Source organism: Martes martes (genome assembly GCF_963455335.1).
Source record: "Martes martes genome assembly, chromosome: 13".
In the NCBI taxonomy this organism is placed as follows: Eukaryota; Metazoa; Chordata; class Mammalia; order Carnivora; family Mustelidae; genus Martes; species Martes martes.
The window spans coordinates 46,922,185-46,948,225 of record NC_137901.1 but is presented as its reverse complement, the minus strand read 5'-3'; the positions used below and the strand labels follow the sequence as shown (position 1 = coordinate 46,948,225).

Genomic DNA, 26,041 nt, shown 5'->3' with positions numbered 1-26,041 from the left:
CCTCACACGGGGCCCTCACTCTGTCCCAGGCACCATTTCAGTGGGGCACACATCTTAACTCCCACCTAAATTCACGACAACCCCATGAGACAGATGAACACATTCCCGTTGTAGGAAGGAGGAAACAGTCGCAGGATAGTTACGTTGCCAGAAAAGGGCTTGAACCCAGGCAGTGTGGGTGCAGAGCCCTGAGCTCTCAGAAACAGCCCCTGAGCAGTCACAGCCACACACAATGCCAAGAATTCCTGTGCATTAACTTGTTTAATCCTCACAATGCTTTCCATTGTTCCAGCTTGGCCTGGATGAAATACCAAGCCACATTTTTTCATCACTGACTAGAACCAAAATGCAACCGTTTGTTTCTATGGAGTTAACAGTAACTAACTTAAAAGTGGACAGAAAAAAAGCAAAGCCTTTTCTAGGGCATTCTTGGCTCTAATAAATAATGTGCTTATTAATATGTATTTATCTAATATTTATGGCGTGTTCATTTGTTGAAACACTTCCTAGTCACCCCGTATCACCATGACTCTGGAAGGAGAGCAGGGAGCAATTCTAGAGATCTACCTTTTCTGTCTCTGTACTTTTTGAGGACACTAGCCATTCTTCTGTCAACACTATTACATTCATTTTTAAAGCTGAGAATGTGGGATCTCAGAGAAAGGAAGTCGATTTTCTCAGCTTCACGAAATAAGTAGTGTTGTAGAAATCCCGTGAGAACAGATACCCACAAAACACATACTCGTTTGTGGGTAAGAAGGACCAGATGGCGGGGAGAGTTTCAGCTCCAGTTCTCAGACAAGCCTGGTCTGGTACATCTCTTTCTTTTTTGTACCCCAAATCAGGTTTAACATTTCTACACCTGCTTTCCGAGGCTGCATGAAAAATCTGAAGAAAACCAGCGGTGTTGTTAGGTTGAATGACACTGTGGGAGTCACCAAAAAATGCTCAGAAGACTGGAAGGTAAGAATTCAAAACCTTGCAGGGCAGCGCTTCTCCCCAGCCAGCCCGTCTTGTACTCATTTACAGCCCTGTATTCATTTACAGACCAACTTTTGAGTTTTTCTGGTAGCACACAGTATTACGGTGAACTGATTCATTTCTGCATCCCCCATGTTTGCAAGACACAGAACCCCTTCCGGTCTGCGTATTACATTTGTAGGAAAGAAGAAATACCAACTGGACACACAAAACTCACACAGAAAAGCAAACTGTGTTTCTCTCTGAAGCAACAGAAACCACATTAGATAGGTCAGGTGAAGTGATACAGGATAAGATCCTGAATGTCAGCCATCAAATCATTCCAATGCCAGTAATTTATTCCACACTTGCATTTCAGCTCGTGCGATCTGCCTCATTCTCCAGGGGTGGACAGTTGAGGTTTACTGATTTGGACCTCCCTTTGCCCAACGAATTCCAGGCCTCCTTTGGGTTTCAGACCTTTCAACCCGGTGGCATGTTATTTAATCTCCAGGCACAGGTATGAAATAACGTATGAATACTGAATAAGATTTAAACCTGAATCAAGTTTGATGTCAAAAACAATAGAGAGATTTTGAAGGTAAACTAGTTGGGCATTTCATCCATCACCACACTGTAAATGACATTGCCTGTTTCAAGCATGGAGGTTACCCTTCATCGTGGGGCAAGTCCTAAAAGAAATAAGGCTAAGAAAGTACATTAGAGTTTACAGAGTTGAATTTGTATGTACTCATGGACTCGTTTTCATTCTTCCTGGGTCTATTTCATGAGTTAAGGTGAATTATAACTGTGGAAAGTAATAATGGAGCCTGAAGTTTTCGATATAGGAAAAAAATCCAAATGTATCCCCACTATTCCTTTTTGATTTCACAGAAGATAGCTCTTCAGATTCCTTTTTTGCAGCAGTAGCTGGTTGGACAATATTTACGTCTGGGGAATGAGAGAAGATAGGGTCCTTGGCTCTTTGTTCATGTACAACAGAGCGACAAGATGGTACCCTCTACAGCTTCATAGGATTTCCCTTGTGCGGTTATGTAGGTATAAGTGTTAACTAATATTTAGAAATCCCCTTGTGGAATGAAGCAGATTTTAGCATAGAAGTAGAATATTGACATTCTTGGCTTTGTTTCTTTAGGATTGTCTGCACAACAAACATTAGTATTTATTGAAAGGAAGAATGGTAGCGGATTCTGTGGTGATGTCATATTAGAAATCCTCGTCTCTCTTGATATATATTTGCTCATCAGCCTTTAGAGATTTTTTTAATTAATTATTTTTATTAACATATAATGTATTATTTGCCCCAGGGGTACAGGTCTGTGAATCGTCAGGTTTACACACTTCACATCACTCACCATAGCACATACCCTCCCCAGTGTCCATAATCCGACCACCCTCCCCCCGAGCAACCCTCAGTTTGTTTTGTGAGATGAAGAGTCTCTTATGGTTTGTGTCCCTCCCGATCCCAACTTGTTTCATTTTTTCTGTCTCTACCCCGCAAACCCTGACTCTGCTAGAGATTTTTTTTTAAACTATCCCCTGAAGAAGCACATGCCAGTATTTTGACTGCAAGAGTGTCCTTCCGATCAAAGTAGGGTGTTTCAACCTAGCTCTTTTGACATCTGGTGCTTGTTTCCCCTGCCAAGGGTAGGGACACGGAGTACACAGTATACAAAATGGTCAAAGGCTGGCAGAAGAGTTGATTTAGCAAAAGAGGGGATCACTCCTCGACAATGGAGGGATCCTAGAGATATCCCAGGAACACTGCCTGCAACTCCTAGCGGGTGAGCTAAGGCATACATATAAACTGGCATTTATCCAGTTCATAATGAAAATTACCAACTGAAAAGAATAAAAATAAAACTGACAGTGGTGACAACCACACACTATAAAATTGTTCTATTTTTTAAAAAAGATTTCTTTATTTGAGAGAGGGGGAGGGGCAGAAGGAGAAGAAGAGAAAGAGAATCCCCAAGAAGGCTCGCTGCTGAGTGCAAAACCCAGTGTGGGGTTTGATCCCAGGACTCTGAGATCGTGATATGAGCCGAAATCAAGAGTCAAAATCGTCGTATCTGTAATACTTAACCCACTGAGCCATCCAGCCACCCCCATAATAATTGTTTTGGATTAAAAGCTCACTGAATGATGACATCTTGTTGAAAACTGCAAAAATTGTACTTGATAGAAAAAAAATCAACAAAATTAAAATGACAACTGCAAAAACTACACATATTTTTTATTAAGAGTTGACAGAACCAAATCATCATGCCAGAATTTCAGTCTGTAGAGTTTGACATTAGAAAATTGAACTTCCTAGAAATTATGACCAGAAAATTAAAAATTCATAATGACTAAAGAGAAGATATCATTGCTATAATCATATATTTTAAGAAAGGGATGAATCAAGTCTTCATCTCAAAATTGATTCAGAAAAGAATTGATCCTAATGAAAATAACTTCAGAAAAAAAAAAAAAACAACAACAAAACTGTTTTGTATCATTGATGGAGAAGTTAAATTGGAAAAAGAAAAAAAGAGAAAAAAAGGTGGGGGAACGTGGGTGGCTCAGTCAGTTGAGTGTTTGCCTTCAGCTCAGGTCATGATCCCAGGGTCCTAGGATTGAGCCCTGCATTGGACTCGCTGCTCAGTGGGGAGCCTGCTTCTCCCTCTCTCTCTGTCTACTGCTCTGCCTGCTTGTGCTTTCTCTATCTCTGTCAAATAAATAAAATCTTTAAAAAAAAATTAGTTTATGGACATAGGTCCATAAGAGGCTTTTGAGATTCATCAGTGTTGAAATAATCTGCATAAGACTTTTATATTCATAAACACAGAGTCAGAATATTCCAAAATAATCTTTAAACTGAAATACTGAAGTCAAAACATTTGGGTCAAAACATCCTGACTGTTTCATCCATAGTGTTGACCATAACTTCAGTATTGATATCGTCATAATCTTTCAGTGGAAATTAATGACATTGACAGGTATATTCTATGATGGTTTCAGACCCGGAACCTGCAGATCTCCCTGGAAGACGGTCACATTGAACTCAACACCAGGGATAGCAACAGCCCGATTTTTAAATCTCCGAAGACATACACGGATGGTTCACTGCATTACGTATCTGTGATAAGTGACAACTCTGGGTGAGTGCGACAGCACTTTTGCCAGAGTCCTAAGACTTTTATTTAGTTTGATGGAATTTTCTAGTATCTTTTTTGTGAAGTATGTGTCCTTGATGCTAACACTATACTACCAGTAAGTCTTAGCCTTCTTCCTGGTTCTATATCAATGTCCTTATTTAAAAAATATGTAGATAAAAATCCATCAGCCAAAAGGGGTTTGGATCAACGAACTGTGGTCTATTCAGATGGTGGGAATGAAACCAAGTAATGAGCACAAAAGATCTCTAACTGTATGACGTGGATGAACTTGGCAGCGTCCTGCTGAGTCAAAGAGGTTGCACATAGAAGAATTCATCTCCTATGATGTCATTGATATAAAATTCAAAAACAGGCAAAGTTAATTTCTTTTATCAGAATTCAGGATTCGGGGGTTATACCCTCAGACGGGGAAAAGGGAGCACATGGCTGGGTTCCTGAGTGCTGGTGGCTTCTGCTTCTTTGGCTGGGCGCTGGTGTCATTGGTGTCGTCACATTGCAAAAAATTCACTGAGCACACAGGATATGTGCACTTTATGTATAGAATAATAAAAATGTAATTAAAAAAAGAAATACATGAAAAACAATTTCAGTGCTCTTTAAAAATAAACCTCATTGAACAAGTTACTTTAGGTTAAAGATACGGAGTCTGAGTCGAAGACCCTAAGTTGGCGTTGGGGTGAGAAACTTTCCTTCCCTACCATTCTCACTCTTGTTTTGCCTTCCTCCTCTTCCAGACTCCGGCTTCTCATTGACGACCAGACTCTGAAAAGCAACCAAAGGCTACAAGACTTGTCGGGTACCCAGCATCCGCTGTATCTGGGCGGGAGTCACTTCGAGGGTTGTATCAGCAACGTTTTCATCCGGAGGTGCGTGCCCTTTACAGGGTGTATGGCTGACGAGTGTGACCTGCCTCCAGAAAGGGCATCTCCTTGCTCTGGTAGTGAAGTTGGGTTTGTCACCACGTGCTGCGTGAGGCTCTCATGGCATCAACTTTCAAACACCTTCTTAGACAAGATACACACATTAAAAACAAACCACCTCCCATAAACACCTGCCCAGGGCCCAGCCTCCCTTTGTAGGAGCAGCTTTGGCACAGAACCTTAGAAAAGGTCTACTGAAACTTACCTTTCAGAGTATGGCCCTGAAGATTTTCCATACTGAAATTTTACTCCATTTTAATCAAAATCATGCAGTTTGATTTTATCAGTGCTCCCCTGATTTTGGGGGGCTGAGGACTTGCATGGGCCAGCACAGCTTGGAAACCAGACCACCACATGTCGAACCTGACTGTGACTTTTCATAGAGAGAGGAGCCTGGTGCTTGCAGGCAAATGTTCAGCTGTTCTTTTCTTTTGATTAAAAATGATTGCTTTTTAGATAAAAGTCAAAACCCTCCCCAGGGCAGAAGGAGGGCCCGGGACTGATCAGGAACCTTGGCAACCTGTGGGGGCGCTTGGGGTCTCCTACTGTCCATCAAGGCTCAGACAACAGTCATGACACAAGCAGATTTATCTGTGAGACTCCCTTCTCAAATGCAGCAAGATTAACCCATCTGCAAACTCGCCTCTAGGGTTTCCTGATGCTCACCATCATTCTAGGTCATCAGCGCCCACTTTTCTCCTCTGTGCATAGTTCATTTTCACATTTCTAAATGACCCCTGTTTCAGAGAACACACTATCATACTCTAGCTTTGCCCCAGCCTTTAACCTTTCAAGCCAATGAAATTTCTCAAGCCTTCCTGTGAGCAAGGCAAGGTGCTGGGAATTTTAGGGACTGCAGAAATGGCTCACAGCACATCGTCCTCCTCTCTGAGCCCGGTGTCTCCTCTGGATGTAATGTGCAGGTAGGAAATGAAAGTTTGCCTAAAGCCCGACAGTAAGAACGTGTGGCTTTGAAGCAAGCTCTATCTGCCAGCGTATCTTCCTTGAGATTTCAGAGTTGGACAGTGGTTTTCTTCTCCACCCTCGTTCCAGGCAATCAGAGAGTCCTGCGGTCCTGGATTTGACCAGTAAAACTTTCAAGAGAGACGTGTCCCTGGGAGGCTGCAGTTTAAACCCACCGCCTTTCCTCCTGTTGCTTAGAGGTTCTACAAGGCTTAACAAATCCCACACTTTCAATATCAACCAGGTAAGGGTCCCCAACACTGGCTTTGCTTCTTCCCCCCCAGGATTCTCAGAAGCAAATCCTGCCTCATGTGAGATGTTGCGGAAGGGGGGTGGGAGTGAAGCAAAGGGTATAAATCGCCTGATCCCTTGGTGGTCGGTGCCCCCAGGAAGTGGGATTGATGGGTCAACAATAGTTGGATTATACCAAAATGTAAAAAAAAAAAGGTTTCCCCTCTTTTACTTTGTACCTTGGTGAAAATTGGGCAATTTTTGCCGACAGAGCAAATTGAAGTTTCTCAAGTCCTACAGAGGATGTCTTGCTCTTTTGACACTTCTGTTGTATCTCCAACAGGTACAGTGTTCTCTAGAATACAGGAGTCATGCCCCTTCCCCGCCCACAGACAGCCCTCCACCCCGCCTCTCATGACAACATGTATGCACGCACCCAGGCCAGTGTGATTTGACCTTGACTGCCCATTAGAAACAGCTGGGGAGCTTTTAAAAGCCTAAGGCTCAGGTTGCATCCCCCTCAATCAGGTCAGATGCTCTTGACCTGGGGGAGGGGGGGTGGCAAGTGGCAGGAGCTTGTAAAGCTTCCAGGTGATTCTAATGTACAGCGCTAAGAGAGGCTGAAAGGAAGTACAATTTCTGATTTGAAGGAGCAGAAGCATCGTCAGAATTGGACACAGGGTTAGGACTTAAAGAATTCCTTGCTGTGCCCGAGGTCGACAGTCTGACCTCCCCACGTCCGGAGGTTACAATTAAAACGATTAATGGGTTACGCTGAGTACCTCCCTTGTGCCAGCCATCGCGCTAAGCCCTTTAAGGGGCTTTTCTTACTAAATCTGCAAGTAACCTTGTGTGGGAAATAGTATTACTAAGCTTCTAAACTTCCATATCACCATCCTAAAGTAAAAGTAGCCAGGGAGTCTGTGACTAGCCACATGTTAACAGAAGAAAATGCTGCAGGGTAGAAAGGTAAGCAGCGAGCCCAGGTTCCCACAGATAGAAGGCGAGGTTGGAATTCAAAACCAGACAGCCCCCCCACCACAGCCCGTGCCCTCTTAACATGAATGCGCTTCTCTTCAACACACTTTTCACTCACCATCAGCCCCGTGCCGCTCGCCTGCCCATGTTTTCCCTGTGGCACAGTGATTTGGAAGAGTTGAATAGACAGCACATCATCCGAAATGTTCTACGCTATTAAGAAGAAATACAGTTCGTAGAGGGGAGTCATTTTACTCTTAGGAGAAGAACATTTTTAGGATGGCTCCATCAGGAATGAGATCATGTGTTCCCTCTTTTCATGGGAAGGCTGAAGGTCACAGAGAGACTGAATTAACCCAGAGATGGTGGAGATGGAGAGAAGGAAATGGATCCAAAGCTATTGAGAAGATAGAATGTACGGGACCCGGATAATAATTGAATGTGGGTGGCAAGGGAGAGTCAGGAGTTAATATCATTCCAAGGCATCGAGTCCGGCTTATTGGATGGATGGAGGTGACGTTCATGGAGATAGGAGAAGGATAAGTATTTGGAGGAAGAGACTGAGGGGAGTGTGTTTTATATTGAGTGACAGGAGCCTGCAGGACTTCTCCAGGGAGAAAGCTGGCGGGGCCTGTCAGGTGTCTCTGAGGGGGCCTCAGCAGATGGCAGGGGTGGGGGCTGGAACCCTCCATGTGGGAGCCGCCAGCGAGCACACTGTATTGAGTTGTGCCCCTGTTCTGTGCAAGCCCCCAGATTAGGTGGAATAAGACGTTAATTCTGCCTCCGAAAGCTCACTGACGCAATGAAAGCGAACAAGCAACAAAGCTTTGTGGTTAAGGACTAGACTTTGGGGTCAGACTTGCTGGGTTTGCATCAGGCTTTATCACTTACTAAGTGTGAGACCTTGGGTGATTATACAAACTCTCTGTGGGTTTATTTTCCTGCAACATAACGAGGATATATAAAGTAATATCTCATAGCGGAGCTGTGAGAGTTAAATGGGGTAATAAACACAAAACATGTAGCAAAGTGCCTGGCACCCTGTGAGCATCAATTGTGGTCATTATACACGGTAACAACCTAAGTGAAAGGCACAAAACGTGCACTAGGCCTGGGGTGGCAGAGATTTTCCTGCCCCAGAGATCAGGAGGTGACACACCAGCTGGGTCTGGAGGATGGGTTGGATTTAGACAAGTGAGTGGTGCTGCTGCATGAACAGAAGCCCAAAGCCCAGAGGCAGGATGGCTGCATAGTATTCCACTGTATATATACACCACATCTTCTTTATCCATTCATCTGTTGATGGGCATCTAGGCTCTTTCCAGAGTTTGGCTATTATGGACATTGCTGCTATAAACATTCAGGAGCACACGCCCCTTCGCTTCGCTAGGTTTGTATCTTTAGGGTAAATACAGAAAACCTGATCTTGAAGGAATTTAAATTTGTTGGGAAGCCTTTAGCTATTAGCTCCAAGTGTAAAATGGCTTAAACAGTAAGAGGAGCTATGAAGTCAAGTAATAGACAGTTCGGGAACAAGTAGGGCTTGAGGCCTGGCCCAGCTAAGCTCATCTCAGCTCCATCCTGTGTAGCTCAGGGCTTCCTATCCTCACCGGGGCAGTGCCCAGCACCACGTCCAAGGATCCGCTGGGCTTTATTAGTAAAGAAGTCTTTCTCAGAGGCCCCACCCCTTACTCCCTCTCCAAGCTCATTGGCCAAGAGGGAGGTCACATATTCATCCCTCAACCAACCAGTCCCTGGCACAGGGAATCCATGCCCTCCCCCTTGGACAAACAGAGAGGCCAGCTGAGCCCTGAGTCTTGGGGGAGTCATGGGCACAGGATCAAAATGTGGGCTCCCCCTAGCCAAGAAAAAGGGAGGAACAGCTGGAGAGGCTCAGTTTCTAACAACATTTTTTCTCCTACTACTTGATATTTATTACAGTTGTTTTTGAGCATTAAAACTTTGTTCTGTTCAAAAGCACATCCCATCGTCTAGCTCAGGACACTCTTCTGTGTATGGTTCAATTCTGATTAAAGTGAAGACAGGCTGCCCCCACCCCCATGCCCTGCCCCTTCTCTCTCTCACACACACATACCCCTTCTGGTTCCTGCTCTCTGTTTTTGCACTGCCCTGCTGCAGAAACCCAAGGGAATGGCTCCAAGAGGGGTGGAGGGTCGGCGGCTCATGTCCCTCTGATGGGCTGTGCAGGCTCATGCTGCTGGTCAAATGCTGTCTCTCTCAAGGATGCCATGATTTTCCCACAGCTCCATGGTGGGGAGGGGCTCTGGATACCCACTGCAGCTTGTCAGGAAAGAGGCCAGACTTGTGTGGAGGATGGGAAGAACATGCATCATCCCCAAGGATGAAGTCATCTCTATTGAGTTAATCTCCTAAGATTAGAGTAAAAACTGAGCGAGGCACTTAGCAAGATAAGTATTCTTTACTCTTTCCCCTGATACTGAGCTCTCCTAAGTTTTTGCTTCTCTGCCTTGCAGCCGTTGCAGGACACACCGGTGGCCTCCCCACGGAGAATGGAGATATGGCGAGAGGCCCAGTCTTGCCTACCACCTCCCGGGGCCCAGGCCAGTCATGGAGCCCTCAGGTTTGGGGACAGGCCCACCAGCCACTTGCTGTTCACGATTCCCCAGGAGTTGGTGACACCCAGGTATTTTGACTCAGAACCCAACCCCTCATTTGTACCCCAGAGCAGGTCAGCCAGCAGGACACCACACCCCTGTCACTAACGAAGTGGCAACACCCCTTTTGGGGAAAGGGGTGCTGGCCCGCGCAGGGCACAGCATGTGACTGCGCGAGTGTGCTCCGTCTCCGCAGCTGGAAGGCACACGTGACATGTGCTGCTCAGGGCTGCAACAGTCCACCGGGCTCTGGTGTAGAATTGACGGCGTTCTAAAAATACGACTGATATTTCCTTTCAAAGCTGCTATTTATTTCTATGATAAATCACCTTTCTTCTCGACATTCTATAGTCGAGAGAAATAACTCTTGTAAGTAGACTCAATGCCACATAGATCATTTTTAGAGAGCCCTTTTGGATTTCTTGTGCTAACAAGTCGCATGTCTTCTGGGGAGGAGGGAGTGAACAGAGATATTAATTATGTCAGGGAAAAAAGTAAGAAAACAAGGCTTGTCATTTTCATGTGATTTGGAGACATAAATAACAAAGTGCCAAAATTCCTTTATGATTTATGTACAGAAGCAGAGTTTCCTGGGGCCAAAATGGCCTGGCTTTAAAACCCAGCTTTCAATCCCCACTCAGGCTGTGTGACCTCAGGCCGTTTGCCAGGTGGGCCTTCTGGGATGCAGATGGCAAGAAGGGATTAGATGTTGCAAGAGATGTACTGTTCCTGTGGGAGATAAAGGTGGAGGGAGCAGGGGCTGGTGGCAAGAGCCTTCCCCTGTGAATGATGGAGCCCCCGCAAGCAAGGGTCACCCTGTAGAAGAGTCCAATGTTGGGCATCGATGGCCTGGCTCTAGTTTTGCTGTTGAGCTCGGTCCTTGGCTGGGAGTCACCCATATGCCATTGCAGATCTGAGGGCACGGGGGCTGAGGACTGCCACCCATGGTGCCCTACAGCCATTTCACTCAAAGGGGGTTTGGAGCGGCAGTTGATGGGTACCATAGGCTGTTGTTCAACTTTTCTAAGCCTCAGCTTTCTTTCCATGAACTTGGCATCATCAGTGTTTTTGCAAGTTGCGACATCTCTTTGCACCTCAGTTTTCTCATCACTTAAATGGAGTTGATAATGCTTTCCTTGTAGGGAGGGATGCAGTAGCTTGCAAGGAGCTGGCCCTTGGAGGCCCACTCAGTAACCCAAGTGCATGATTCACGGGCAGCTGCGAAGGCCGGAAAGGGGAAGGGTGGAGTTCAGAAGGAGAACCCTATGCCAGCAGCTCCCCATCTCCGTTTGTGCCACGGAAAGGCTGGTGGTCCCTGACTTGCCAACGGAGACTGAGAAAGGAGGTCCCACTCAGTTATTAGCCCTTCCTGGGGCTCCCTCTTGGGAGGAGGGCCCACTCCCCCTCACTGTGTTCTTGTTCAAGTTGACCTTAGGGACAGCAGTCTCTTGCAGATGCTGCCCAGCCTCCCCACCCTCCTGCCTGGGCTCTGGCTGTCCTCCACCAGCGCTGCCCTCCCCCTCCCTGCAAAGCCCCTTCCTGTCTCGCATGCATCTCCTCCCAGAGCATGCTCAGTGTGGCGAGTTCTCTGACTTCTTCTGATGATTCAACCCCAGCACCTTCCCATGTCACACCACAGGATATGTAATCAATGGGGAAGTGGTAAATATATGGTTAATACATTTTGGTTATAATATATGGTTGATACTCCTTTGCATGGTATATAGATGAGCATATTTTCAGGGTCATGCAAGTCCCGAATATGGACTATTCCATTGTTCTCCTTCGAATTTATATTCTAGCAATCCGTTGCCTCTCCTTTGAAATGCTGCACCACTATTTTCTCCTGCTGATGAATGTATAAAAAAGCCACTTCACTCTGCCTGACTCTCCCATCCACCAGCAATGAAGCGTCAGAGCTGCAGCCTCGTACGCGGGGATTTGAATCCACTGGAGTCTTTTTTGGGTGTTAGTCGGTTAGCCTTTTATGAAAGAGAGCTGCTTTAAGAAATAACTCTGGAAAGCAAATGTCAAGCCTGATAACCAAGCCCACATATGTAAAGTACTTTAATTCTGTAGCAGGTTCGAATATCCTCCTTAAATTGGCTAACCCTCATCCTCCAAACCTCCGCACGCAGCTCCACCAAGAGAAATATTGAGCAGTGTCACCATCTGGTTGGTTTAATTTAACAAATATAGATTTCCCTTTCATTTTGAAGAACACCGTCCTCAAGGAAACTCCCTCATCTAAAAAATTCAAGTATCTCCGCGTTTGCTCAGCTTCACAGTATTAAAAAGCAAAGAGAAGTGACAGTGTCGTTTTCTCTTCCACTTCCTGATTCTGCCTCCCAAGTTTTCCATTTACCATTTAATTCAACTATTCAGTTATTTAATTCCACTCGACTGTTTGTCAAGTGCCTCCTGTGTATGAGGCACCCAGTGGGGATACAGCTTTTAGCAGGAGAGACCAAGGTTCTGCCTTCCGTCACCCAAGGAGTGGGTGTTGACGCCTGCGATACCGGGATCCCCCACCACCTTTGCATGCTGCCCTTTTAGGCACCGCAGTCAGTGCACCTGTACACCAGAGATACCTAAGAGCGAAACCTCCATCTCTGCATTCCCAGCACTCACCACAGTGACTTTACTCACGCTACACACTCATTCAGTATTTGTTGGATGCATCGGTGGTTGGGTAAAAGAGTGAATGTAAATTCTCGTGCAAAGTAAAGCTTGCTCAGCCAGATTGGCATACACTATGTAACCACCATGCAAGGGAATATTAACTTTCATTTTCTTTTTTTTACTGCTTGATGCTTGTTTAATTCCTGTTCCATCATAGGTGGGGTCTTAAGGTCCAAGAAATAGAAAGATGGATGGGAGAAAGTGGATCCATACTTTTCTGCCTCTGTGTTAAATATGTCTCACAGAAAGAAAATGCTTACCTGATGCTTGAATCAAATCCTTGTTAGTCCAGTTGCCCCCCTGCACACACATACAGCTTTTAAAAATTCCCAAAGAGAAAAAAAAAAAAAATCCCCAAAGAGATCGTTCATTTAACCAGCACATGCCTTGGTTTGTCATTTGAATAATGGGGGTTGGGGTGTTTACGCCTCACCCTCTCTTCCGGCTTCAGGGACTCCGGAAAACACTAAAAACCTCTCTTTCCTTCTTTGCCTGTTGCTTTATTTTCCCCACAGGTCACGGTTTGCGGTGGACGTGCAGACGGCTTCTTCCAGAGGCCTCGTGTTCTTCACGGGCACTCTGAACTCCTATATGGCTCTTTATCTCTCAAAGGGACGTCTGGTCTTTGCCTTGGGGGCAGACGGGAAGAAACTGAAGCTCAAAAGCAAGGAGAAGTGCAATGATGGGCAGTGGCACACAGTAAGCCCCAGGGCTGCGGGGGCTGCGGGGGCTGCGGGGGCTGCGTGAGAAGCTCGCATTGCCGCGGAGCTCCCTGTGGAGAACCTGGACAGGCGTCTCAGCCTCCTGCCAGCCGCAGAGCTCAGCACGGACAGAGTTTGTGTGCTCAGAGGTACCGAGCACCCTAGCACCTGGGCAATGAAGACCACTTCATACACCGTGCGAGGATGTTGTGCATTGATGTCTCAATGCCAAGATAGGCTCCATTCACTGCTTCTTCAGTCCCCACCGTGCCTCCCTGGCTCTGTCCCCTCCCCATCCCATCCCTGCTGCCTGGACCATTTCTCTCCGTCAAGATAATGTCCAGGTCTCTGGGGCCCCTTTCTGAGCCCAGAATATCTAATGCATAACACAAGCTTCAAGACCCACATCCCTAGCTTTCCAGATCTTGCCTGAAGGCATCCCAGATGGCAAGAGATACAGGATAAGAAGGGATAAGAGCTGGGATTCAAGAGAGAGGCAGGGCCCGGATCATACAAGTGTTGCAGCCAAGGTGAGGACTTGGATTTTATTCCGAGTATCTCTGAAGCTTCTGAAGACTCTTCAACTAAATAACGAGCATTGCGTGAACAGGTGGATGTTTTCAAAGCCATCTTTAACTGAAGAGCTGAAATGGGGACAAGAGTGGCCAGATGGATGCCACTGCCTTTGCTTCAGGAGGCCACAGGGAACAGGGGCAGAATTACCCTGCCTAGCACGTGCTCCCCAAACCGAGCGGGCTTGCTGAAGGATCGCATGTAGAGCGTGAGAGAAAGAGGGGTCCATATCAAGTCCTGTGATTTGGGACCAGCAATTGGGACAATAGAGGGACTGCTACTGAGACGCAGAAAGTGGGGAGTGGGGGCATGTGGGCTGGGAAGGAGCAGTTTAGAGCTGGGCAAGAGTCAGGGTTCTGCTGTGAACCTCCTATTGCTGAGTTGCCTGCCAGACATTCAAGCCCACCACTCTAGAGAGTAAAGGCCAGAGGCTCAGCTGGGAGTACAAGTTGGGGAGTCATTAGTGAACAGTCTCATAGCCGTGAGATGGCAGAATCCACCGTAGAGCCCTTGGGGTCTTGACTTCTAGCAAAGAGTTGAAAAATGTGTGCTCCTTTACTTAGTAAAGAAGTAGCCACTGGCCCCTTGCTCCAGAAGCCCTGCCAAAGGATTTAAAAATATATATATATATTGTATCCATCTATATGAGAGAGAGAGAATGCAAGTGGGGGAGGAGAAAGACCAGGAGATGTACAAGCAGACTCCATACTGAACGCAGAGCCCAAAGTGGGGCTCAATCCCAGGACCCTGAGACCGTGACCTGAGCCGAAACCCAGAGTCCGGTGCTCAACCAAGCCACCCGGGCGCACTGGGGAATCCTTGTAAAACTCACTTTTCTGGGGGTGCCTGGATGGCTCAGTGGGTTAAAGCCTCTGCCTTCAGTTCAGGTCATGATCCCAGGGTCCTGGGATCAAGCCCTACATCGGGCTCCCTGCTCAGCGGAGAGCCTGCTTCCCCCTCTCTTTCTCTCTGTCTGCCTCTCTGCCTACTTGTGATCTATCTCTCTCTCTGTCAAATAAATAAAGTCTTAAGAAAAAAAAAAGCTCACTTTTCTAGCTTCCTCTATTCAGTATCTAACATGATCTCACAAAATCGTGATGACGATGACAACAGTATAGAGAAAATTTTCTGATTTTTTTTTTAAAGATTTTATTTATTTATTTGACAGAGAGAGATACAGAGTGAGAGGGAACACAAGTAGGGGGAGTGGGAGAGGGAGAAGCAGGCTTCCCACTGAGCAGGGAGCCCTATGCAGGGCTTGATCCCAGGATCCTGGGATCATGACCTGAGCCAAAGGCAGACACTTAATGGCTGAGCCCCCAAATTTCTGACTTTTTAAAGCTCCTTGAAGGAACAGAAAAACATTGTTTAAAAAAAATGTCCTGTGATGAGTAATAAAATGTATCACCAATTGTCAAAGATAAAACATGTTAATATATTTTCTTTACCCTTAAGGTGGTGTTTGGGCAAGATGGAGAGAAGGGGCACTTGATTGTGGATGGTCTGAGGGCCCGGGAGGGAACTTTGCCTGGAAATTCCACCGTCAGCCTCAGAGCACCCGTTTACCTGGGATCCTCTCCCTCAGGGAAGCCAAAGGTAAGTAGTTACACTTCACAGACACACGAAAACATGCTCAGCATCACTAATCATGAGGGAAATCCAAATCAAAAGCACCAGGAGAGAGCACCTCACCGCTGTCAGAATGGCTGTTATCAAAAGGACAAGAAATAACAAGTGTTGGCGAAGATGTGGGGACAAGGGAACCGTTGTGACCTGGTGATGGGAATGTAAATTGGTGCAGCCACTGTGGAAAGCAGTGTGGAGTTTCCTCAGAAAATTAAGAATAGGAATTCCGTACAATCCAGTAATTCCACTGCTGAGAGTTTACCCAAAGAAAATGAAGAAAGACCCTAATTCAAAAAGATATATACACTCCTGTATTTACTGTAGCAGTATTCACAGTAGCCAAGACATAAAAGCAACCCAAGTGTCTGCTGATAGGTAAATGGATAAAGATGTGAAGATGTGATACACATACACATAGACACACAGAGGAATATTAGTCATAAAAAAGAATGAGATCTTGCCATTCATGGCAAGAGAGATGGACATAGAGGCTATTTTGCCAGATGAAATAAATCAGAAAAATACCATATAATTTTACTCATATGTAGACTCTAAAAAACAAAACATATGCGGGGCGCCTGGGTGGCTCAGTGGGTTAAAGCCTCTGCCTTTGGCTCAGGTCATGATACCAGGGTCCTGGGATCGAGCCTCCCACTGGGCTCTCTGCTCAGCAGGGAGCCTGCTTCCCCCTCTCTCTCAGCTTGCCTCTCTGCCTACCTGTGATCTCTGTCTGTCAAATAAATAAAATCTTTAAAAAATATATATATATGGACAAGCAAGCAAAAAACAAATAGACTCGTAACAAAACGGAGGTTGGCAGAAGGAGAGGTGGGAGATGGACCAAATAGGAGAAAGGGATTAAGAGATACAGATTTCCAGTTGTAAAATAAATAGGTCATGGGGATGAAAAGTATAGCAGGTCTGTGGTCAGTGATATTGTAATAACTGTATGGTGATGGATCATTACTATACTTAGCATGGGGAGCATTTGATGCAAAAAAGTAGTTATGCTTTGGAACCATATAGAAAAATAATTCACCTTATAATAAAATTACGAAGGTGGTGGAAAGGTACAAACTTCAGTTACAAAACAAGTAAGTCCTGGGGATATAATGTATGGCATGGTGACCATAGTTAATAATAATAGTAATACTGTATTATATATTTGAAAGTTGCAAAGAAAGTCGATCAAAGAAAGTTCTCATCACAAGAAGAAAGGGACTTGTAACTTTGTGTAGCGATGGATGTTAACTAGACTTATTGTGGTGATCATACCACTATATAATATACATAAATACATATATATATATAGAGAGAGAGAGAATATCACTATGCTTTTACACCTGAAAATAATATTATATATCAGTTACGTCTCACATTTTAAGTAATCATTATAATTATATAAAATATTCAAGAATCTCAAAATATTCTAAATAATTTTTAAAATCCCTAATTGATGTCTAAAGCCCACAGAGAATATTCCCCATTTCCAACCCTTCACTTTTTAAAGAAAAAAAGATTCTCTTTATTTATTTGACACAGAGAGAGAGATAGTGAAAGAGAGAGAGAGCGAGCAAGCAGGGGGAGCAGCAGGCAGAGGGAGAGGGAGAAGCAGGCTCCCTGCTGATCAAGGAGCCCAGTACAGGGATCGATGTAGGACTCGATCCCAGGACCTTGGGATCATGACCTGGCTGAAAGCAGACACTGAACCGACGGAGCCACCCAGGCGCCCTCCCAACCCTTCACTTTCAGGGTTCAGCTTGACACACTGGCCTGAAGGAATGAATCTAGGGCTTCTCCATGGCTTTATAAATATGAATCTGTTAGTTTCTCTTCCAGGAAATACACAAACATAGGTTTTAGATTGTAGATGGAGATTTTTGATTAAGATACTGTTTTCCAAACTTTAGCAATTTATGTCACATTCAGCATCTTTGCCAAACAGAGGTAAAAAAATTATTTAATAGCTTGCTCTTGGTCAACGCCACAAGTTGTGTTGATTTTTTTTTTTTAACATGTGCTGTTGGGGGGAGGGACATAGAGAGGATCTTCAGCTGGCTCCACACTCAGCACAGAGCCAGAGGTAGGGGTTGATCTCACAACCCTGAGATCATGACCTGAGCCGAAATTGAGAGTGGGACACTTAATCAACTGAGCCACCCACGCCCCCCAAAGTTAAATTTATTTAAAGTATGTTTTTGTCTCCCCATGCATGGAAACCCAGTATTTTTTGCCATAAAGAGTAGGTAACCGCAAAATAATGATATTAATAATAATATACTATAACATTATCATGTATATTTATATTTATATAATATATTTATACGATAGATATATATATAAAATATATAGTAATATATACACTTATGTATTAATATATAGTAATAATATAATAGTGATTTTTTTAAAATATTTTATGTATTTATTTGACAGAGATCACAAGTAGGCAGAGAGAGAGAAGGGGAAGCAGGCTCCCCACTGAGCAGAGAACCCAATGTGGGGCTCCATCCCAGAACCCTGGGATCATGACCTGAGCTGAAGGCAAAGGCTTAACCCACTGAGCCACCCAGGTGCCCCAATAATAGTGATTTTAAACATAAAATAGTGTTATTAAAGTCTGGCCAGATAATGTGGCTATGCTCCCTTCATTTGGAGAAAAAAGAGTTTGACAACTGATCAATACATGTTACATAATTAAAAGTGGCATTTAAGACATATTCATGCAAAAGTAGAATGTGTTCCTTGTCTTAATCAGAAGGTTAGAAAGGGAAGTGAAAAAGGACAAACTTGGTAAGTGAATATGTGTTTTAATGTTATTTGGTGTCTGAAATAAAATTATCTCAAGAATCGAACTTAGGAAAACTTGGGGCTAAGGGAAAGAGACAAGTCCGTTTGTCCCCAGGAAGCAGGGATGTGTGCTACATTTGTCAAGGGCAAAGGTTTTGAGGTGGTCCTGGCTCCGGGGCTGAGCTCCGCGGGCACCCTGCTGCTTCTCTCTCCTCCCACACCAGCAGGGCCCCCATCACATCTGCATCACTTGGGGCACCACACCCAGCTATCTTTCTTCTCCCCGATTTGCCTCTTGCTCCCATGCAGTGAAATAAGGTGGCTGTCTACACAGTCCAGGCCTAGAACTGCCCTCCCCAGAACGTGCTGCCCCAGCTCAGCCGCTCTTGCCCCTTCCCTTGGGGCCGCTGGCCCATTCTGATGTGATGTTTGCTTGCAGTGCGGGAGGAAGGCCCAAGACTCAAATCTGGACCTGGAAATGGACCTAATTAGAAGAGGAAATTTCAGGCAACTTGGATTCTAGGCGGTCAGGCTGACCTCACTTTGGCCACCATGTCTCAGCCTGAGCATAGGCTCAGCCTGGTCCACTTGAGTTTTGCACTGGGGTTTGGGCCAAAGCCCCAGCAAGTCATAAAGTATTGTTTTGCTTTATTTCCTATTATACATATAATATACATATATATTTATAATATATAATATAGTTATATATAATCAGTTTATATTAATACTGCATGTAACTATACATGTGTATTATATATAATGGATATTATATAATACTGTGTAATATATATGTGATATAGCATATAGTACATATATAATAGAAAACATTAATTGCCAAAGAGAACCTTCAATGTTAATGTTTGCTTTTCTGTAACCTCTGTACCTATTTCCCTCTCAGAGAGGTCACAGGTTGGGGTAGCTATTCCGAAGCACAATATGGACACTCTTTTGTCCTGGATAAGTCACACTCAGCATCCTAATATAAGGGACAACCCATGGTACTCCATTGCATCACCAAGTTTCTCCTTGCAGCATTCCTTCCGCTTGAGGGGGCAAACCAACACTTACTCTCTCCTCCATATCCTTTCAGAGGGCAGGCAACATGCAATCACCGTCTCCTCTAAACATCAAAATCTGCAGTCGGCCGTGAGGGCTTCAGTGTTAGGTGATGACCTCCCCGGGACGGTCTGAGCTTGGTTTCAGAGACAGGCTCTTCATTGGATTAGGTGGTAAATCTTAAGACACGAAAAACTTCATTGTGAGTCCAATGGGTAGTTTACCGTTGATACTGACACCATCCCTAATATGGGTCTCTAATGTCACCATGTCTTAAAACAGCCTATCCTGCATCTGTTGTGTAGGATTCCAGGGTCCTAAAAGCACTTATTCCGGAAGGAAGTTTAAGGATTTTATTCAGTGAGTCTTCCATTTCTTTTTGAAAATTTCTTGAAAGTTACAGTCTTTCTCCCCAGAAAAAAGCGCAGAGAACATCCGGTATCTAACTTAAGAGATCACAGAATCCCCAGAGGTACATCCTTGGGCCCCCCAGTGAGGAGCCCTTGTTCCCGGTAGGCTGCTCGAGGTGCTGTCCGCATGCTCCCCGAGGCTGGGCCTCGTGTCTTCCTTTAACTCCACGGCATTCATGATTTGTTGGTGGTGCACTGAGCCCAACAACGTAGGAAGCTTTTTTACACTTTATTATTTTGGGAATGTTTTGGCCTCTTTTTCAGTCAGCTGCCCTGCATTAAGCAATCACACAGGCTCACGAAACCATCAGAAGGGGTTTGCACCTGCAAAGGACGGTGAGATATGGACACCATAAGGCAGAAGGTTCCCCTCTTGTAGCCCCGTCTGCAGACCTGGGTCAGGTCACTGACCAGCACTGGCCAGCAGCCTCCACCACCCCTGCCTCCTGCACGCAGGTGACCCCTCAGACTTTAGCCACCCACCAGACAGCTGGTGTGCAGGCTTTTCTTGGCAGTGAGGACGGGAAGCCAAATGAAACCGTCAGGCCCACCTGACTCAGGCAGGATGGTTGAATCCCCCTACCTGTCCCCTTCTGCAGACAGGTGTCCTGCCCTTAACCTTGGCTGCCCCTGTGTCTCTGGGAAGTGTGGCTTAACTTAATGAAGCTTGCTTTCTCTTCTGCTTGGTTGCAGAGCCTCCCCCAAAACAGCTTTGTGGGATGCCTGAGGAACTTTCAGTTGGATCGGAAACCCCTGGACACCCCTTCTCTGAGCGTTGGTGTGTCCCCCTGCTTGGGTGGCTCTTTGGAGAAAGGCATTTATTTCTCCCAGGAAGGAGGACATGTCGTCCTAGGTAAGGGGCAGTTGCGAAGAATTTAGGTCTGGGAGTCTGAAGAACTCGATCCTTTTTTCTTGAATTATGATATTTTAACTAATTTTTTTTCTTTCCTTTTGAAAGCTAACTCTGTGCTATTGGGGCCCGAATTTAAGCTGGTCTTCAGCATTCGCCCAAGAAGCCTTACTGGCATCCTAATACACGTCGGAAGTCGGCCAGGGAGGCACTTATGTGTTTATCTGGAGGCTGGAAAGGTGCGCACATGTGAGGACAGGGTCTGTGGGTTTCATTGCTGGAGACCACAGTGGGTGGCATTTGTGAGGGAGTGGGATCCCATCTTGTTTTACGAGACCTGATTTCAGGGCTAACTTAGTGTTTTCCTTTAGCAAATCATTTGGTCATGTTTCCTGTTCATCATCTTTAAAATTGAGAAAACTCCAACAAGCTGGGCCAAATTCTACCTGCTCCACTAAGTTATATGGCCCTAGGGAAGCTACTTAACTTACTTCAGACTCACTTTCTTTATCTTTAAAATGTGGGTAATAATGCTGATATCTTAGGGCTTTTGTCAAGAGACTAGAAATTGTCATATATTCAATAAATGTCCATTTTTCTCTCCTCCCCTTCACCCTTGTCACATTTCCACTTTTCCTCATAAGGGCAGTCCCAGGAGTCATGGAATAGATGTTCCCAACAGCTCTCTATGCCGTGTCATGCCCATGCCCATGGCTGGTGTCCCCTGAGTCAGTTTTGGATTTCCCTTAGGGTCCCTACACCACCCACCAGCCTCTGCGGCCCCCACAGCCAGGCTGGCCCCTCGGTCTGCCCCCCAGGCTTCCTTTGGGTTGACCTGGACTCCTCTTTCCGTGTAGGCATCTACTGCTCCCTCCTGCCCATCCCTCATGGGCCTGGTCAGTACCCTATTCTCACCACCAGGTTCTACCTCTTTCCTTTTCAAAAACTCTAAAAAAAAAAAAAAAAAAAAAAAAAAAAAAAAGTCCTCCCAGGAAGACGTCAAGGCAAAGAGCAAATCATGATCATGTTAAAGAGCAAAAATTCAACTGAGTGAATTCGAAGATCTTGTTGACCTTACTCGAGTCATGAATCGGGCAGCATCCCATCTAGCAAGCAGAGGGGAGCTCTGAGGAGCTGTACGAAAGGAGCGAGGGTGGGACAAGGAAGTCGTAAGCAAAGGAAAAGAAAAGATTCTTCCAGGCAAGGTCACCTTCCATTAGGAGAAGGGCAGGGGGTCTTAGTAGGTGGATTACCTCACCTAACTTTTGGGGTGGGATTTGGTGGGGGGAGGGGGATGGAGAAGACCCATGTGACAGATTACAATGTCATGGGTGCTGTTCAGAAAATTCCTGACTGATCTATTGACTCCATTTCTGGGGGAGGTTGAAAGGTCACTGAGGTTAGGTATTCAGCCCTGGTCTGGTGACGGGGCTTAGGGGGCTCCAATTGGGGGCCTGTGTTTTTCTTTTTAGCCAAAATATGCCATTTCCCTTCACCTCTACCCTTCCACGGCTTATTAACCATGAGGGGTAAACTCCCAGAAGATAAAACAGCCCAAACTCCTAGAACACTTTGTATTTGAGATGTGGCCTTTAAGTGTGAGCAAGGCCTCAGACAGGCCAGAGGCACAAGGAGCCCCTTGCTGGCTGGCCTGGAGAGAAGCCGGCTTTTCAGGGGAGGGGGAGGGGCTCCAGGAGGGCTTCTAGAGGGGAGATAATCACACACACAAACACTGAGACCTGAAGACCTCCGGAAGGGCAGTGACGTTGTTTAGCTGGAAAATTGCCTGAGAATTGGCAGCACTATCTAGCTCCATGCAAATTAAATGCAAATTAGTTACCAACTTGCTGATTTTAGTCCTCGCCTTCCTTCACCTTGCTTCAGCCCTTGGCCCTGGCCCAGAGAGGGGGAATTCAGGATTCTACATGCTAGCATGAGGACCTGACCCCTGACGCGTGCCCCGTACAAATGCAGTCCATGAGCTTGCTGAATTCGTTGAACAAGAGCCCCGTGTAAGGCGTGCATTCATGGAATTTTTATCCTTGTCTGGGTCTCGCAGCAGGGTGTACACCTCAGCCAGCATTTTTGCCTTCCAAATTTCACATCCTTCTAAACAGCCACTGTCACATGCTAACAGCTGAGAAGGCTCTACCCTGCTAACCAGTGCCCTCTGAGTGGAGCCTGCCAGAGGAGGGGTTTGGATTGGGAGGACAGGGCTCGTGGCCTTTGGCAGCTACGGCAGGCTGGGCCCCGGGTTTGCAGCTTGCTCGCCTGGGAGGGGTGCAGCAGAGAGATTCTTGCAAAGCTGGCCCCCGTATCATCTCCTGGTGCGGGAGGGGGCTTACGTCTAAAATGCTTCTGACTAGCGGGGTGGCAAGTGCTGGGAAGGGAGGAAGCCGGGAAGTTGGCTCCACCAGCCCCTTCTGAAGGCCATAGGAAAATGCCTGTGTGTTCCAGGTCACGGCCTCCGTGGACAGTGAGGCAGGGGGCATCTTGGCATCGGTCACACCAAAGCGGTCTCTGTGTGACGGACGGTGGCACTCCGTGACAGGTATGATGGCCCGTGGCCTGTTGTTCACACCCTGAAGCAGTCTCCCTTTCCTTCTGGACTTGAATGTCCCTAAGGCAGCGTCAGCTCCTCAATCCATGAGTCTGGCCAAGCTCAGCCACGCCCCCCACCCCCCTCCGGGTTAGCAGTGTGAACACCGCCATCCTCAACCCCAGCTGTGCTGATGCAGTTCTGGGTCGCTGCAACCTGTAGCCCTCCGTCCTCCATGGCCTACAGAGAATTTCTTTCTTTTTTTTTTTTTTTGAGCTCGGAAAACTGATACGCTCTGTTTGTTTTCAAGGCAGTATAACATTGTGATTTAGATTTTGGCTCTGAAAGAAAAAAGAACAAAGAGGAAATCAGTTCAGGCCTTTACCTAAGTGACCTTGAACAAGCCACTTAATTGCTCTTTATCTTCAGTTTCCTCCTCTGCACAAGGGAGGTAAAAAAGTAGCCTCCGCCTCCCAGGGTGAAAATCAAACGGGGTAATGTATGCAAAGTGCCCCGCTGGGTCCAGTTAGTAGGAAGGGCCCAGTAAGTATTTGCTCTTACTATTGTTAAAGTTTATTGTTGGGCTGGTTTTTTTAACCACCATTTAACGTTACTGCAAGCAACGTAGACATACCACTGGGTGGAGAAGGGCCTGGCCTCCCGCGGCCAGTCTGCTGTTTTCTGAGTAACCTGTGCGCGTGAGCTTGGAGATACGTTAAAGCGCATTGGCTAAAATACCTTTTGTAAAAAAGCTAGTGTCTGCCTGTCTAATTGGAATGCTAACTCCACAGCGATTAGGGACAACTTTTAACGTTGGAGGAATTTTATTTGGAGGGTCAAGAAGCGACTCAGGTTTCAGAAGTCAGTGTCTCCCTGGAAAGAAGCTAAGATCACATGAAATAAACAGGACCTCTGGAGATGGGACTCTGAATCCCAACCCATTCAACTTGTAACTGTCTGGTCAGGCTCTTCAATGCCTTGAGAGTCATAGTCTCTTCTCTCGGAAAGAAGAGTGAGATATATTCCTCACAGATGCGTTTAAGGATTGAATTATGTAATGTATGCAGAACACCTAAATACCCCTTGGTGTTGAGAAATTGGTTGAATTTGAGTCTAGGTTGACTGAATTCCTACCAGCAGCGCTCCCACGGGAATGAGTTGAGCAGAAGCCCGTGGTGACACACTAGCATAGACTTTAAATGTTGGGCAGGGCTCTCCTTGGGTGACTGACCTGACCAGCTTCTTTTCCCCCCAGTCACCATCAAACAGCACATCCTGCACCTAGAGCTGGACGCAGAGAACAGCTACACAGCTGGACGGCTCCCCTTCCCACCTGCCGACACTCGTGAGCCACTACACATTGGAGGTGTCCCAGGTAACTCTGGTCTTGGCTTTTCCTACACCCATGTTGCCCCATGTCAGCTCTTAACATGTCCGTCTTAGCCCAGCAAATCCAACGCCCCAGCCCATGGGTTGTTAGCTGAGCAGCAGTTGGCTGGACGGTGGAGACAGTGAAGCCCTTTGCTTCAACATGTGGGAAAACTCAGTTGCTAGCAATGGGCACGTTGTATAGCCCAGGCCACATTCCTGCTGCTGCTTCTGTCCCAGGCCTATCACTTATAAACCCCTCTTGCAAGGCTGCGTTAACCTGGAAGCCTGGTATCAGCAAAGAATCAGGAAAGGGGCTGAGAAATTGGTCTCTTCTCTCCAGTTGCTTAGTTTTCCTGGTGAGTTATTAAGCTCTGGGGGGCCAGAATGCGAGGAGCAAGCAGGTTCTGGAATTTTGCCTGGAAGGAGCTTTGTCATTCTTCCTTCTTTTATGTTCCTCCAAATAGTTTGTTAATTTTATGGGTCTTCCATGACCCATAAAAAGCACTGGAGTTCAGAGTTATTATCTGTTGATTTGGGCTGTGGAATCGGCTTCTTCGAAGGACTCGAAGAATAGCCTTGTTGATTGATCATAGCAGGTGGGGGTGTGGGGTGCCAGCTCAAAGGAGGAGGCCACCAGGTGGCCCAAGTCCCTCGGTCCCTTGAGCTCTAAGAAGACTCTTTTTAAAATTGGGTACATTCACTTGACAGAATGAATTACCCACTGAATGCCTCTCCTTTTCTCTTGAAGCCGATTTGAAGACGCTGAAGCTCCCAGTGTGGGAATCATTTTTTGGCTGTCTGAAGAACATTCAAGTCAACCACGTTCCCATCCCTGTCACGGAAGCCCTGGACATCCAGGGGACTGTCAATCTGAGTGGCTGTCCTCACCACTAACTCAAACCCATCGCACAACAAGAGAAGCCATGCACTAGACCTCCAAGAGCACAGCTCCCCTACACACCTCCCTTTCTCCCCACAGGATCATTCTTGACTTAAGACACCTTCTAGATAAGGTTGCTAGCAAGTCTCATTTTGAATTCTGACCACACGTACTCATCATTTTGGCACTCAGTGCCCCATGTGTATTTTATATAAAAATCCTGTTTCTGAAAGATGTTGAACAAATTGTTACACGCTTTTGGTAATCTCCTCTTCCACTAAAAATGAAATGTCTTCTAAATAACATTATCTTCCACCTGGTTAAAAAAAAATAAATATCTTTTAAAGCACTTTAAAAACACCAAAATTATACATGTGTTAAGGGCTTATAACTTATGGGGTTAAATAAAGGCAGTGTATTCTTAAATGATGATGTTTTATTAGCATTAAACCAATGGCTTGATGGGCATTGTTAATCATACTAATTCTTCAGCACATGTTCAGCGTGCTACCTACAACATAATTTTCTGCAGATAATCATGAAGCACATAGCGATGAGGTACTTTGCGTGCCCAATGTTGGACATACAATCAGGCACAAGAAGTAAATCCTGCTCTGAACAAGTACGCAGTCCAATTGGGGAGACATGCAATATTCGTAAAATTTTTAAATAACTAACAAACCGAATTAATGAACC

The 26,041-nt window shown here is 45.8% G+C and overlaps 1 protein-coding gene across 2 annotated transcripts in view; it reads left to right on the top strand.

The window, feature by feature from the left end:
• Positions 1 to 25,808, top strand: part of LAMA3 (laminin subunit alpha 3) — a gene marked incomplete at its 5' end in the record, with an annotated part of 268,142 nt that extends 242,334 nt beyond the window's left edge. For both annotated transcript variants that reach the window (XM_080821882.1, XM_080821881.1), the window contains 13 exons: positions 846 to 963; positions 1,340 to 1,480; positions 3,985 to 4,124; positions 4,877 to 5,008; positions 6,116 to 6,269; positions 9,730 to 9,899; positions 13,068 to 13,251; positions 15,282 to 15,422; positions 20,399 to 20,558; positions 20,664 to 20,794; positions 23,013 to 23,106; positions 24,350 to 24,469; positions 25,214 to 25,808. In XM_080821882.1, coding sequence (XP_080678008.1) covers positions 846 to 963; positions 1,340 to 1,480; positions 3,985 to 4,124; positions 4,877 to 5,008; positions 6,116 to 6,269; positions 9,730 to 9,899; positions 13,068 to 13,251; positions 15,282 to 15,422; positions 20,399 to 20,558; positions 20,664 to 20,794; positions 23,013 to 23,106; positions 24,350 to 24,469; positions 25,214 to 25,359 — 1,831 coding nt within the window. In that variant the 3' untranslated portion in view covers positions 25,360 to 25,808. The remainder of the gene's footprint in view (positions 1 to 845; positions 964 to 1,339; positions 1,481 to 3,984; positions 4,125 to 4,876; positions 5,009 to 6,115; positions 6,270 to 9,729; positions 9,900 to 13,067; positions 13,252 to 15,281; positions 15,423 to 20,398; positions 20,559 to 20,663; positions 20,795 to 23,012; positions 23,107 to 24,349; positions 24,470 to 25,213) is intronic.
• Positions 25,809 to 26,041: the final 233 nt, after the last annotated feature.